The sequence below is a fragment of the Equus caballus genome, chromosome 19 (genome assembly GCF_041296265.1).
Source record: "Equus caballus isolate H_3958 breed thoroughbred chromosome 19, TB-T2T, whole genome shotgun sequence".
In the NCBI taxonomy this organism is placed as follows: Eukaryota; Metazoa; Chordata; class Mammalia; order Perissodactyla; family Equidae; genus Equus; species Equus caballus.
Window position 1 is genome coordinate 59,255,289 of NC_091702.1, and position 15,274 is coordinate 59,270,562.

Here is a 15,274-nt window from a genome sequence, read left to right on the forward strand (position 1 = left end):
TAGGTTTCAGTCTTAATGACCTCACTTCCACAGTTTTGTTATATTCAGGGAAAGACCGTCTGTTCAGGTCTCCCTTTTCCAGGGAGGTGCCCCCAGGCTCTCGTCCTGAGCAGCAGACTGAAGCACATGTTCCTCCTCTGTCTGGCTGATTTCCACTCCACACCTTAGGGAAAAGCATCCGGGGATGCTCAGACAACAGAGAGTCTCGGGCAAACAGTTTAGGGGAGGCTACCACGTGCTGCTCTGAAGTAGCTGACACGTCTTACTTTCATGAAAGTATTTCCCCAAGTGTTCTTAGCGGACACGGCGTATTGAAGGCACAGGCTCTATGGCCAGGAGTGTGAACGTAAAGAAATATATTTGAATATCTTTAAAATATTTCAAATTTTTATTAAATATTTTTATTCAGTTTTAAGATCACAGTTAAAGTACTTTAGCATGTTATACACATGACTTACATGTGCAATTTTTAGAAATATCAAATTAAGTATAAGATTCTGAAGAAAGAAATTATATAAATGTGTATATTGACTTTTACTACACATACATCTAAGAAAGCAATAATTCTGTTGTACCATTAAGTGGAAATCATTTATTACATGGCATGTTTACACCAACTCTAAAGAGAACCAAGCCAATTTCTGAAAGCAAAAAAAAAAAAAAAATGAGTGATTAGGTCATGCTGAAACTGTGAAGAGACTTAAGAACTGGTGGTCGAATGAGGCTATGGTTAATTTATGACGTGTCAGTAAGCAATTCAAACCTATGAGAAAAGTTCATAATCGGGTGGGTGGAATCTCAGGTGGTTTTTTACTCTTATTTTTGACAAATTCCTGAGAGCGAGAGACTTGTTTAGGGCTAATGAAATGAGAAAAACCTTGCTGAGCTCTGATCGCGAAGTTTCCCTTCCCCCAGTCCTGCCGCTCTTGGAGCCGAGGCACTGCTGTGAGGTGTCAGGGGACACGGCCGGCCCTCGGGGGCCACAAAGAGAGATCCCTCTCAGCCTGTGAATCCTGGCGCCTCTGCAATTTAGGTTAGAGCTTGTGAGGTAAGACTTTGCAGTGTGGGTGGGACGGTTCGGAGGCATAGAATCCGGTCCTGGTCACTCAGTAACCAGTTCTGGCCCAAGTTCTTAGGCAATCTTTGGAGGGAGGAGTAATCTTCATGAGTTCTGGGCAAATAAAAGTCAAACTGAGGGCAGGATCAACGTTGACCACGGATTGCAACAAGAAAACAGTGGCCACAGAACTTCTAAGGACAAGGTTTCCCTCTCGATTTATTAGTGTGAATCATAATACCACGAATAAAATTTGGCCAGGAGAGAAAATTATTTTTCTTGTGAACAAAAAGTATAAAATAATTTTTAAAGGAAAGATAGCACAAAGAGATGGAGGTGGACGAAGGGAGTCCAGTATATTGTCTTTTCTCTCTTTTGTTGCCTCTTTGCTCTGAAATGTAAGGAAGATAACGTCCCCAGTGAAAAGGACAAGGTCATTTATGATGGAGTATAATAAACTTAGCTATCACTGCCGAACTAAGGCAACGAGTTCATCAGACCCTGAATACTTCACCAGACCTGGCTGGCAAGACGAACTGAACAACTGTTTCCTGTTTATTGTTAAGTATAATGTTAGTCAATCTAAACAAGATAATTTTTAAAAATCCCAAAACTCAAATAAAAACAAAATCCAAATCTAATTCTTTGGGAATGCTTGTATAAATAAAAGCAACATCTAATTAACAATTAGTACACTCTTCATAAGGTGCAAAACAAGGTCCTATGCGGGGAAAGCTAAGCTTTAATTTCCACCTAGAAGTCACTCTGAATACTTCACGGGTCAAATGCAATCACAGCATTTGCTTCTACTGCCCGTTTTCAGCAATACATTGTTCTCTCTGGAGAAGGCGGTTTGCAAAGTCAAAACACTGCAGTGGAAAACAGTGGCACTGAAGGTAGAAGCAAAACAAGACAAATCTTTGAAACAGGACTTACTGAAATGAACTCTTAAAGCCGAGGTAGCCATGAGGACTGGCCTTCGGTCAGGGCTCTGTGGAGCGTGCGACCAAAGGGGATCCCCCCTCCACAGCATTGCGTCCGCTCTCCCTTCACAGAGGACGCCGCCAGGCCTCTCCCCACCTCCTGCCTTCCCCCAGCGAGGTGGCGGGGCTTCCCTCTGCTCTACGGACGCCGGCCTCCGGCCTCCAGCCTCCAGCCTCCAGCCGCTGGTCTCCAGACACACACGATTCCTACAGCAGATTAGCAGGCAGCAGGATGCCCCTGCTCCAGATTGTGCCAAATGCCAGACTTGGGACAGAGCGATGTGACAAATCTCATCCCTCCCCCACACCGTATAAACAAAACATGTCATTCAGCTGTCAGCTTACTCCCGGTTCTGCATCGATTTAGAATTTGCTTGAGATTCTACCTAGGTGCAAACATTTCCATCCGACGAGCCAAAGACCACAGACAAAATTTCCTCTGACTCCGGCAGAGGAGCATCTGACTGAACGAGAAAACGACCGGGGCCAGACATGTTGGATTCTGAGCCAGCAGAGCAGCTGGGCTGCTCCGGGCTGTTCATGGTGCTCCCTCACTTGTTTTTCTCCAGTGGTTTTAGTGGAGGGAACCGGAGTAACAGTGATACCATGGGAAAGCAGTCAGCATGGCCTGGGGATGGCCCTGGTGGAAAGCTCATCTGACAGAATTAAACATAAGCACTTCTGATATTTGTGGGGAAGAGACTGCCAGAATTACAACAGTAGGACTGAGCCTTGGAAAAGGGCTTTAATGAAGCAACAGTTTTGACCTGGAATCTGGGAGCTCACCTAATTTAACGTGGCTGTGGGACGTTTCTCCTTTTCCTGATCTCAATACAGTATCCAAACAGATACAAACTTAGAAAGGATGTCTTACAGTATTTTTTCTTTCACTCAGCTTCTTAGAGCTGCAGCGTTAGTTACTATAATATACTCTACACACTTCAAAATTACAAAGGAAAGACCCAGAATAACTAAATAAATAAAAGGCTAAAGAAAACTGGAACAGTACTGCGTCTCCATCTGAGACTAAATCATCCACTTCCAGCATCACAGAGAAGGGCTAGGACAATTTTTTTCAAAAGATTTATATACAGGTTTGAATCCAGAAATTAAGGTTAAAAGCATAAATATTGATAATTTCAACTAAATTCAGAATGGTTTCAGAAAGATATGATACAACAATTTAGAATAAAACAAAGCAGAAAGAGCATCATATTTTGGTTTGCTTGAGATATACATAAGGTGCAACAACTTTTTCTCTTGAGGATGTTTATGGGACAAATGTTAGTGTAGGTGGTGTTTGCTGGCAGATTAAGGTACACACCATAGCAATATGATTTTCCAAAATAAAAAAGATTGAGAGAAATGAAATGAAAATGATAAATGGGGGGGGTACTACATGTTGGTCTGAAATATTTGTGCTAACAAATGTTGTTACCTGAAAATACCAACAGCCCTCTCCAGCGGATTCAGGGCATGAGGAAAGCACTATTATTGAAATCAAGACTTCACTCAGAGAAACGACAAGGTGAGTGTCTAAAGGACTATAAAGCTTTGCAGGATTTCTGCTACTCTCAGTGCCTAACCGCTTAAAAATTAAGCATTTCTACAAAAAGGTTTTTTTTTTTTTAAAGTATCTGAAAACAGTCATATCCAGTAGGTTGCCCGCCCGCCCCACCCCTGCCTAAGGGAAAAGCCACTGAGGTTTAGGAAAAGCAGATCAAGTAAGATATTAATCACATAGAAAAAAGTAATCTTTTGTTTTGCTTCTTTTTTAAAAAAGGTCCCATGAATATACAGCAATCTCTTAAGGAACTCTAGTGAAATGTAATCGGAGGACTGAAGGAGGGTGCTCTGGCAAAAATAGATCTATTCTAATGTGTTCTCTAGAATAACAAGTTAGTACCATTGTCAAGGCGCATGTTCTGCACCATACAATTTTTGTTGTTGGTTTATTTTTTTTTTTTTGGATTTTAGCTAATTATAATTTTTAAATCACTGCTAGCAAGTGGTCCAAAAACTCCAACAGCCACCAATATTGGGACCCAGCAATTTCCAGACATTCACTTTGTGTTTTGAAATTTAGAAAACATTAATAAAACAGCATCAGAGTAAAAATACTATGCTAAAATCCGGGGCGGCTCACCTGGTTTATTTCTACGTGAATGGGGTTGAACTTTCACCTCTGATTACCCTGCTTACTAATTCCCTCTTCCTCCAGGCCCACAATGAACATGCATTTGAGGACACCATTCCAATGCTCTGCTGCCCTCTTTCCCTGCTTTGAAAAAAACAAATCTCCATATTCTTTTTCGATTCTGTTAGTACGTTGTACATATTTTCCAGCACCGAAACTGAAGTAATATCTACAACCATGAAAAGCTAAACCTAAGTCAGTACTAAGAGAGTCATTTTTTGTATGGCTATTAGGTCGAATTACGATTAGAAAAAAAAAATCATCATTACAATTCAGTCAAGTATAAATAAGAAAGCTAGATAAAACCTTGTAAACTGTCACCATTTAGAGATCTAATTCAAAAGCTTCAAACTCGAACTAACACTATCAAAATTCCGCCAGTTTGAAAACCAATAAAAATTATTGCTGGAATCCAATGATTAAAATTTGGTAGTTTGTGCTGCGATGCAAGAGTGGGGGAATACTTTGTGCTATGGAACAAATACCCTGTAAAATCTGTAGCCTCTGACTAATTTTGATTTATCACTTTGCATCTGTTGCTAGGAAACAAGACACCGTGAACGTCAGGTGGTTAAGTCAATATGTTGAATGTTCTGAGCCAGTTAATCCACTTGGCACTGGCCTGTGTATGGTTGGTTTTATGCTCAAAAGCAACAAAACACACAAAGGAAACAGAAACTTGCAGGTGGATCTCTGACTGGGAGCCCCACTCTGGTCAGGCACACCTCCCTCATTGCTCACTCAGTCCCTCCCTAACCACACAAACTCAAATGGCTCTAAAAACCCGCAGCGCCCATCAGGCTGTGCATAGCAATTGCTCCCCGTCCAGTCTGTCTGGGATGGATGTAAAGGTCTGTAGCTCACAGTCCACATGAAGTGAGTGTCTTCAATGTGTTCAGAATAGTGAAGCAATACTAAGGTCACTTCTGAATAATATTTTTCTTTTTTTGTTTGTATGAACGATCCATTGGTCACTTCGACCCCTGTGTAAAAAGAAAAGAATCCTCGAGGCATGAAAACATCAGGCATCTGTAATCTGCAGGACGCTTCTTCCCCGGTCTGGGAAAATATTTGCCACAATTTGCCCCAAGCAAATTCTTCTTGGTCACTCAAGGCTAAGAAAAAAATTCAGCTTGTAAGAATTGTAATTTTTTTGTCCTTTTTTTTTTTTTTTTTTTTTTTTTGCCAGCAAACTACCACTCTGGTGGCAAATAGAAAAGTGCAGAATATATGGACCACGAGGCCGAGCATACACCGCTAACAATGGTACATCTGCCTGCCCGCGCTGCTGGAGTCTCTGGACCAGGCTTTTTAATATTATTCTACAATATAAATGTAGGTATAACCTATTATATAAACCATCTTAGAACTTAAATCTGCATGTACAAAAAAGACTAAGAATGTCTAATAATAACTAGTGCAGTGCGTCAGTTTTTGTTTTTTTGTTTTCTGTTTTTGTTTTGAAAGAATAACTAGGTAATATACGAAACTAGTTTCACACTCTCTGGTTGGTAAAAGAGATGCTGAATGAGCTACACTAAAGGCAGCCTTTTACCAAGTTACCACCTCAGACCGTCAAAAGCCTTCAATAGAAAGCAAAGCTCCAGGATCATCCCGTTTCTGCTCATTATCAGACAGATAACATCACCCTCAAAGACTCTGAGTTCTGAAAGAACAGACCGGCCCAGGATGCTAACTTCCGCTTCAAGCGAACCTGGGCCGTGGAGGGGACAAGCACTTGTGTGCAGTCTATATTTTCCACCACGTGGACTCACTAGCATCCCTCGGGAAAGACAAGGCTAGGGAGTAGGTAAAGCACAATGTTTTACAAGGAAAGGGTGCTTCACTGGTCAGCACAGGAAATAAGGACAGGAGCCTGTGGCATTTCTTTTGGCTGTCCATCATGGGTGAGCGGAGTCGACCTCTGACCTCTGCAAAACAAGAGGAAGAAAAAGAAGAAATCATTTAGAGTGTGTGATATCAGAAATAGGAGAGGATGATGAATAACCTATAAAAGCTTTCCACAATCTCGTTTAATAGCTACCGCCAACTTCTTACTTAGGCCCTTGCAGTAAAAGCGTTTTTGTCCTTAGAGCTTGTTTCTCATTTTCTCCATGAGGATTTCTTACCTCAATTGCCCTCACACAACTCAACGACATATTCTGTCCCCAGTGGACCACACTCCATTTTGTAGAGACAAAACCTGAAGCACCAACCGATGTGGGGAAATTCCCTAGGAAGTGGGAAGCTTTCAGTCAAGGGCTGTGGTTCTGGGACAACAATCTGCCTCTGGATCCACTGATATTAAAAAATGACCTCTTTCTTTCCTTGACTTGCCCAAGGGGAAAACTCTCCCATACTTACTGATAACCTTCAGGCTCATTTCTTAAGACACGTAATAAACTCAATTTAAAACTTAAGGCTGATAAAAATGATGACCCCTAAAGAGAGAGAGGTGGACTGTGACTCTAACAGGATGAATGAAAAGCAAACACTGAAACCCTCCTGGCTACAGAAATGTCTCCCAGGCCTGTGGGGAGAGAGCGGAGAGGGTAGACAGCAGAACCGACTCTGAATTTTAGAGGCTGAGAAAACCCAGTCAACCTGGGCCAAAGTCAACATAGACAGAGAACTAACTCCAGACAAGACTAGAAAATTCACGGACATTCCCATCATTGGGATTGGAACTATGCCGAACAGAGCTGATTTTTCATTCAGCTTTTGTTGAATGAGGAGGAAAAAATAGGATTTACTTCACGGTTCTAAGGGAGCTGTTCAAAATTCCTGGTGATTTCTACAGAGCTTCTTATTCTAAAAACGTAGGACTGGGCACCTTCTTGACACTCCCTGTAGCAGGCCTACCAAGCCTAGACAACCACTCGCTGCTCTGGCCAACAGCAGTGTGCAGGCACAGCACTGCGCTGACACACAGGATGTAGCAGCAATGTTTCCGTTGGTCTGACCGTGTCCATCCAGTGTCTTCTTCAGATTATGACAAACAAAAGGCGCTACTTTAAAACTCAAAGTCTATCTGCTCCACAACTATCTCCAAGATTTTTTCTCTTAGTGCACAAAAAAGAAAAGTAATCTAGACAAATTACAACATTTGGGGATTTCAGAATCCAATGATCACTTAACAGCCTAAGATATTAGGATTCTAGAAAAACAAAACATGTGTTACAATCAAACCTCTGGATTAATCTGTTTATTCCTTTGGGGAGGCTCTAAGCAGCACCTGTTCAATATGTTCAACTCTCTGTTCACGAAATGAAATTAAAATGTGATTTTTTTTACCTTTAAGATTGAATATGTACTCATATTGCAAAAGTGAAAAGAATTTTAATAAGTATTAGAAAAAGAAACACAAAAAGAAAAAAAAAAAGAAAGTGAAAGATGAAAAGTACAAGGTAAAAAGAAAGAGAGCAAGAAGAAGAGAGAAATCAGGGTGAAAGCCCAGGTTCACTGATGGAAAAAGAAACAGAGTCAGAAGCACGATGGAGAGAAGGCTGTGGGACCGCTGGGTCCAGCTCCCAGGAGAGGGATCGGGGAGCTGCTTCCTGACTTTCCATGACCCGATAGATGCTCGCTGAAGCAGCCGCTACAACAAAGGCAAAGATACTGGAGTTCAAAGGCGTGGATTCAAATCCTGACTCAGTTGAGCTGTGCGCCCTTGGGAGGTTCATTAACCATCCGCACCATCATCAAAAGGAGGCTGAAAAGATCCACCTGGCAGGGCTGATTTTACGAGTAAGTTCAATGAGCTCACCTCCTTATAAAGCTCTCCATAAATAAACAGGCTCTCAACAAACGTTTACTCCAACTTCCTATTTCCCGAATTTTGCAGAAGTGCCTTTCCACATTGGGTTTCTGAACCTAATATTAAGATTTCTTGTGGCAAGAATGCAGGTAATATATTGCTACCCTTCACTCTGTTGACCACTCTCTAAATTAGGAACCTAGGTGAGGCCTAAGCAATAATTGATGTGCAACCAGGTACAATTACATTAAGTCTGTAGGTAAACGGCGGGCTGGTAGCTCGGCTTTAACAGCTAAGGAGTCAAATTACAACTAAGAGTCTCCAGGGGGATCTGTCTTTCTAGATATTAAGGACACTGACCCGTTGTTGGGTTGATAGTAAAATTCTAATAAGCAATATTGTTCTTTCTAACGGGAGGTAATGAAAAAAACCCAACATACACCTTTCCTCACACCATTTTTTCTATGCCTGCTAGGTAACAGGCAGCCCTCCTTCAAGAACACCTCATTTAGTCATTCACCCATTCATTTGTTCACTCATCTCATGATATAACAGGAACTAAGGAAGCTGGAGACATGAAGAATAAAACCAGTGCTTTGCTTTCAAAATATACTGGAAGTAGACAGAAGCATGAACAAATAATTACAACTCAATGTGGCAGCCGGTCTAAAGAGGTGTGCACAAGGAGGGCAGAGGCTTCAGGAGGAGATTGAGAGAAGGGGACAAAGAATAAGAGATGGAAGGAGGTGCAGCAGTTCACCTGAGGAGGATGCACAAAGGCAAGGACCTGGCCCCTCTGCACGGAGCAGGGCAGGGAGGAGGGGCGGCGGTCAGGAGGGCGGGAAGGCTGGCGGAGGCTCTGTGCTGTCGCAAACCGGAAGTCGTGCAAAGCTGGCTGACGGCAATGGTGCGACCAGTCATGTTCAGAAGGGAATGCTGGCAAGGGTGACTGTGGCAGCCTTTTCTGAGCCCTGAATCATGATTCCCCCTCTGAATTCTTACACTCCCTCCTATTTCTACAGTTTATGGGGGCACTTAGTAACACTCAGGCATATAGTTAATTCCTACTGATGCGAATGAGTTTGTTCTCTGCACTCAACCGGTAAAACACCATGAGTGGAAGCGTCTGGGCGTTATCTCCCTCAGAGACTCGAGCAGATTTTAACAGTGTCTGTCAGCATTCACTTGCCATTAAGCATTTGCAGTGTTACACATGAAAAGGAATCTGACTTCTTGGAAATATCTAGGCGCTATTTGTGAGGAAGACTAGAACTGTACCATGACAGGTGAAGAGCAAGAAGCAGACAAAGCTTAGCCCAGGGCTTCCTGAACCTGGGTGTGGAAAAGGAGAATGGAGCCCATCAGGTGGTATTCAAGTTGTGCAGGATGTCAAGCTGTTTTGTACTGAAGATGGAAAGTCTAAGAAAGCAGCTCATCTGTGTGTAATCCACTTTGAATAAAAATATGAAATACCCAAATTTAGAAAAGGCTCTTTTGCTTTCCCAAAGGATCCATTAAGTAGCAGAATATCCAATTATATACTTAGAACTTAATATATTTTCTGTGGGGCTTTATTGAGTTTAAAAGGTTTTCACATCTACGATCTTGTCTGATCCTTACAATTTGTGATTCTTTGGGGACATCACTATGCTCTATGTAAGATGAGAAAACTGAGAAACAAATTACTTTGTAGGAAACACAGAGAGTTGAAGAAAAACCCAGGCCTTCTGCCCCCGGTGACTGAGTCAGATGCCATGATACCCCTTCTCCTGAACCATACTGTCTTCTTCGGTGGGTACCACCACTGCGACCAACATCATCCTCATGGGGGTGTTTACCATGTGCTAGGACTGTGACATTAGAATTACTCCACATAACATCACTATGAAATGAGTACCACTTACCCCTGTTTTATAGAAGGAAAAACTGAGGGTAGAGAGGTTCAAGATCTTGCAGTTTGCAGGTGACAGAGCTGGGACTCTAACCTAGGTCTGAGATGTGACTCCAAGCTCATGCTGAATGGTTAGATAATACTGCTCCTCTGCTCACTGAGGCTCTTTATGGAAACAAAGCTTAGCCACAGAATAATATATACAAAATAAAATGCTTGGCTGACTATATTTCCCCACACTGCTAATTAATCAGCACATATACTTTTGTTAACACGTCACATAAACAAGAATGGTCTTGAACCAAGTCTCATGAACCCCAGTGCATGGTGAGAAATCTTACAAGTCACGTCGGAAGGATGATTCGGGTTTCCACGTCTCCTGCTCCACCCCTGTTCCATGGGAGGGGTGAAGTTGAACAGGGTCCCCAGCACCCCAGAGGAGAAAGGTGTTGCACACTCACCTGTGCACATTCTCCATGGCGGCCACCTCAGCCAGCGCGGCGAGGCTGAAGAAGGCAGAGACGGCCGGCATCTCGGGGGTGCTGCTCCGGGTCTCGGCGGCCTCGGGGTTGTGGGAGCACTCGTCGTGGCAGCCCACCTCGGCAACCTTAGGCAGACTCCTCTGCATTTGCTCCTTTGGTTTGTCATCTATAAGGAAAGGCAGATCCATCATGAGAGGATCACTCTGCTCTCTCCAAAGAAGGGACACAGAGAAAACTGTGCCAGACAATGTGCAATGAGCTAATATTCTTTACAGTTCATTTTTGTCATCCATCGAATGTTAAGGCTTTTACAGAATCTCTCCTAAAGGAATAAAGCTCTTTATTAAGCTCAATTGCAGCTGTAGGCAGCACTGTGCCCGGAAGCTGGGCTCAGGAGCTGTGTTTTACCCAAAGTCAAAGGATAGGTCAGTCTTGGAGTGACAGGGAAAAATGGGCTCTGGCCAAAATAAAACCCAAGGGACTTGTGCAGAGTGGCCTGTGGATGCTGTAAAAGAGCCCTAACATCTCAGCTGACCAAACACTTCTGATAAAGCCATAGCAGGCCCTTCTATGGTGACTGGGACATTTGGTACGCCCAATACCACCGCTTAGGATGGCCTACACCAATCCCAACGAGAGTGACCAATCCCAGTGAGATCTCAAGTTGCTATTTTTGCTCTGAAGACCTACTGGAAGGAAGAGAAGGGGTCCTCTGGTATTTACAAAGAGGTGGCTGAAATGCTCTAGGCAAATACACCTGCTGGGAGTGAGTACACTTTCTTTACTATGTAGCCATTATGGAGAAGGAGGAATCTTTATCATAGTTTTAGAATATTTTAACTACAGAAAACAATTGATAAAGCCTGTAAATGTCTACGAAAGTGCTTTGTGCTTTTCTACATGAAAGGGAAAATTTTCTAAAACCTTTCACTATTCCTAGAAGTGAAAATGAAGCTGTAACCATTTAAAAAATGAAAATCACAGAACAGAACCCCGAGTGGAAAGGGAAGGAGGGAGGGGCCTGCTGGATGAAGTATCAGGAAAACTAGATTCTAGGCTTCATCCTACTTCGACTTAGTAGTTCAATGGATCCAAAACCAAAATTCCCCCTTGAGCTTCATCTCTTACACGACAGGGTAAAGTTGGGGTCTTCAATATGCTTTATGGTTCTAACAATCTACATATGCAAAACACAAGAAAAAGTGCCCAGAACTCACTAACTGTCCTCTAATTCTACCTCAGCAACCAATGAATCTCTATTAACTAGATTAACCAATCAGATATGTATAAATATTACTCTCAAAAGACACTCAAACATTTTTTTCTATGTATAGAAGTCATTACGGACCTCTGACCTTTTCCTGGGGACTGGACTAGGGTGGGGGCAGGTATGCTTCCTTCAGGGCTGACAGAATGAGATGCTGGAGGTGCTAAAAGGCAGAAAGGCAACAGCAAAGACCACTAATGCTCAGATGCTGTAGCACCCCAAGATTTGAGGGGGGATGCTCAGTGTCACTCTTTGACCCCCATGGAGGCCACCAGAAACAGCAAACAGACCACAGGCCACGACTGAAAATGGAAAAATTTACTGTATGTTAAGATCTGGTTAAAGATTAGCCCAGAGAACTCAAGAAATCCAGAAGCATTCTCAGGCTCCCTTCGTGGTCTGAATCAGCTTTACAGGAATTGCTGAATGCTTTCCAAGATTCCTTAGTGCACTGGTTTAAATACCTGATAATCTGGCTTGTAGTGGCTTTGAACCACAGAAACATGACTCATCCAGTATTTTAGGAATTTACTTGATCAAGACTGTTTTTGTGCATGCTGAGAAAGGGAAGGAGAAGCTGATAGACCCCAAAATTACCTCTTCTTTCTAGGAATTCCAGATAGGCCCTTGGAAAAAGAGCTATGATTTTAAAACATCGACTAAAACATGTACATTTGGAAGTCTATAGAAACGTAGTTCTAAGGGAGATCCAGAGAGAGAAAAGGTTACTCTGGCCAAACCCACAGAACAGACCCACTTTCCAGTGAAGACCCACAGTTGGCTTAGCCACTCGCGGGCCAACGTGGCCATGATGATCACTTGCTTGCTCTACAGCTCCATCCTCTTACCCAAAGTACCTCCTGCTGGTGACACCCGGCCATCGGCTGTCCTGACAAGGTGTGTGATCTTGGTTTTCCTTGCCTTTCTCTTTTGGCTGCCCACCAAGGGTTCTTGCGTTGCTGTTGGCTCTGGAGTGTTGGGAATGGATGGGGCATTTTTAACCTTATGAGCAGGCTCTGTGGTGTTTTTGTCTTCTGAAAATATGGCTGAAACAGGACAAATCATATATAGTTACACACAAAAACACAAGGCACCATCATTGCTCTTGGAAGGAAGCATTTCTAAAGGTCTGACCCATCTGAATGGAGAACTTACATTTAGAGTTTTCAAAGTATTGATGAGAAAAGAAATAAAACATTGCCTAGTGAGATATGTAATGAAGTACCCCATGTCAGCGGGGCTCTGGAAAGGGCAGTTTTAGGTACCGTAATTCTAACCGTAATATGAGTAAATCACTGACCAGCACATGCTTGTGTCCTATGAGTCACTGTGTCGAGAGTAAGGAACACATTTGCCACCAAAGACTTTGCTTCCGGTGCCAACGGGTTGGGAAAGCTTGTCTTTTTTTATATACTAGTTTCCTTAGAAGCTCATCTCCCCTCTCCTCACTTAATTTAAAAGTGGACAAGAATATGCAGACATGAGTATAGTGAGCATTTAGGAGTATACACACGTAGTCAAGTTTCCCGAATGGGACTATTTTATTCCAGTGGCCTAAGGGCTTTTGGGCAGAGAGAAGAGGCATCTTTCCCTTTTTTAACTATTCTTTCTCTTAAGACAGCCATAGAACTCATTCTTGACAAAGATGAGGGGAGCGTGGTTCAGGAAACCAAGGTGTGACATGACAAACTCCATGCAAACCAAACCCAGAGGACAACTGAAGGTGCAGTTCAGAAGGCACATACGCAGGGAGGCATTGGAACTAAGACAGTATTTATACAAGGGGAAGAAACAAAAGCCAAAATAAGAGGAAAAGAACAGAGCAAGAATAACTCAGGGTGTTAAAAGTGCACTTGTTCCTATAAACACTTGCAGAGGTTTGATTTAAAATGCCTCATCTAGTTCTCTATTGGGTTTAGCTACATCCTTGAGAAAGGAGGGCTATGAATTTGTAAGACCTTTGCCCTCAAGAGGTTGATTCTAGGCTTCTCATTCCAAAACAAGTGGGAAATGATTTTAATTACATCAAAGAAAGCATGTAAAGCAGAAATCACACCACGATGTGTGTGTTGGCCTTACCTCAATATTGCATAATAAATGGCTGTATGGGAATGGGCTTAAGATAATAGTTATAAAAAAAAAAAAACCAACAAAATTATTTGGCAATGCTCCCAAACACCTTTTCAAGCCAGTAATCAAGAAGTAGGGAAAAGGCTCCTTTTTAAATCATAGACCTATACCCAGGTCCAACAGTTTTAGCGTATTTATACTGACACTTAGCTTAACATGGGTCAGTGGGGGTATATATTTTAAGATTTTTTTTTTTAGTTTAAACTTCAATAAAAGCTACCAGCAAAACAGAAGATATTTGGTTAGAAACACTCCAAAGAAGTTTCAGGACCTCTGCATTAGCCTTGAAATCCAAACCTTCCTATAGGTACAAAGAAGCCAAACTCTTAGTTTACAGTGAGCATTGAATAACCTTTATTGGATATGCACAAGCTTCAAAATCTCTAGTTTCTTATTCAGATCCATCAGGTGCCCCTCCTGACAACTGGGGGGATCTTGTTCACCTCTCCTGTATGAGCACTACATTACAGGTGGACCTTCCAGAAAAAGCATTAACCGCTTCCCTCTCCTTCCTCTTCCCAGAAAAATCCAGAACTCGTGGAAATAGGGTGTAGCAGGCTTCCAAAGAGGAAGGGTGTATTATATCATAAGAACTGCTTACAGAAAGAAAGAACCAAGGAGGTCAAAGAAAAAGCGTGGACCAGAAAAGGGCTGGGGCAGATGACCTGGCTCTTCCGCAAAGATGAGGAAGCAATGGGAAGAGCACGGGCAGAGAGAGAGCTGGATTCTACTCTTGGCTTTGTGCTGTTCTAACAGTGGCACCGTGGGTCTCAGTCTCTTCATGTAAAGATGCAGGCTGGGCTACATTAGCTCTAAAGGAGCCTTCTGGCCTTGGAATTCTGTTCCTCTTGCCACGCAGCCTGGAATCAGGTCTCGGCCAGGGAAAAACAAGCCTCCAGCCAGCTCCAGCGTCTCAAGGCCGGGGACCAATACTCCACTGACCAGCACTACTTATGTTTTTGTTGGTGAGCTTTCAAATGGTTTCATTTCTATTTAATGGTTACTCCTTTTCCTGTGTGTTCCAGATGAACCGACAAAAACACAATATAAGAAAAGGGGATGGCTGCAAAGGGATTGCAAATGGGATGTATCATTCAGGCCTAAAAGCAGACTGGCGCTAGAGGAAGGTCAGGAATGAGCAGACAAGGAGCCAGGGTGCCAAAGGCACACAGGCCAAGAGACACCAGTGGCTGGTGTGCTGGGAGAGAGTGAAGGAGTAAATCAGGGTGCAGACCAAATAGAAGAGGCAAAAAACGAGAATACACTGGAAGTTCTCATAAATCAGTGAAAAGCAGGCAATGGCGTCTATCTAGATGTCATCTCCTCTAAGCACACTGTCAGATCAACAAACAATCATAAATCACTGAAAAGCAGGCAATGGCGTCTATCTAGATGTCATCTCCTCTAAGCACACTGTCAGATCAACAAACAATCATAAATCACTGAAAAGCAGGCAATGCCGTCTATCTAGATGTCATCTCCTCTAAGCACACTGTCAGATCAACAAACA

At 42.7% G+C, this 15,274-nt stretch overlaps 1 protein-coding gene across 35 annotated transcripts in view; it reads right to left on the reverse strand.

Annotated features, from left to right (window-relative positions):
- Positions 1 to 367: 367 nt before the first annotated feature.
- Positions 368 to 15,274, reverse strand: part of BBX (BBX high mobility group box domain containing) — a 263,097-nt gene continuing 248,190 nt past the window's right edge. For 20 of the 35 annotated variants that reach the window (XM_023623822.2, XM_070242885.1, XM_023623825.2 and 17 more), the window contains 3 exons: positions 12,483 to 12,680; positions 10,347 to 10,533; positions 368 to 6,168 (listed from right to left, as the gene is read on the reverse strand). In XM_023623822.2, coding sequence (XP_023479590.2) covers positions 6,081 to 6,168; positions 10,347 to 10,533; positions 12,483 to 12,680 — 473 coding nt within the window. In that variant the 3' untranslated portion in view covers positions 368 to 6,080. The remainder of the gene's footprint in view (positions 6,169 to 10,346; positions 10,534 to 12,482; positions 12,681 to 15,274) is intronic. The other 15 variants (XM_070242881.1, XM_023623829.2, XM_070242882.1 and 12 more) reach the window with 2 other exon arrangements.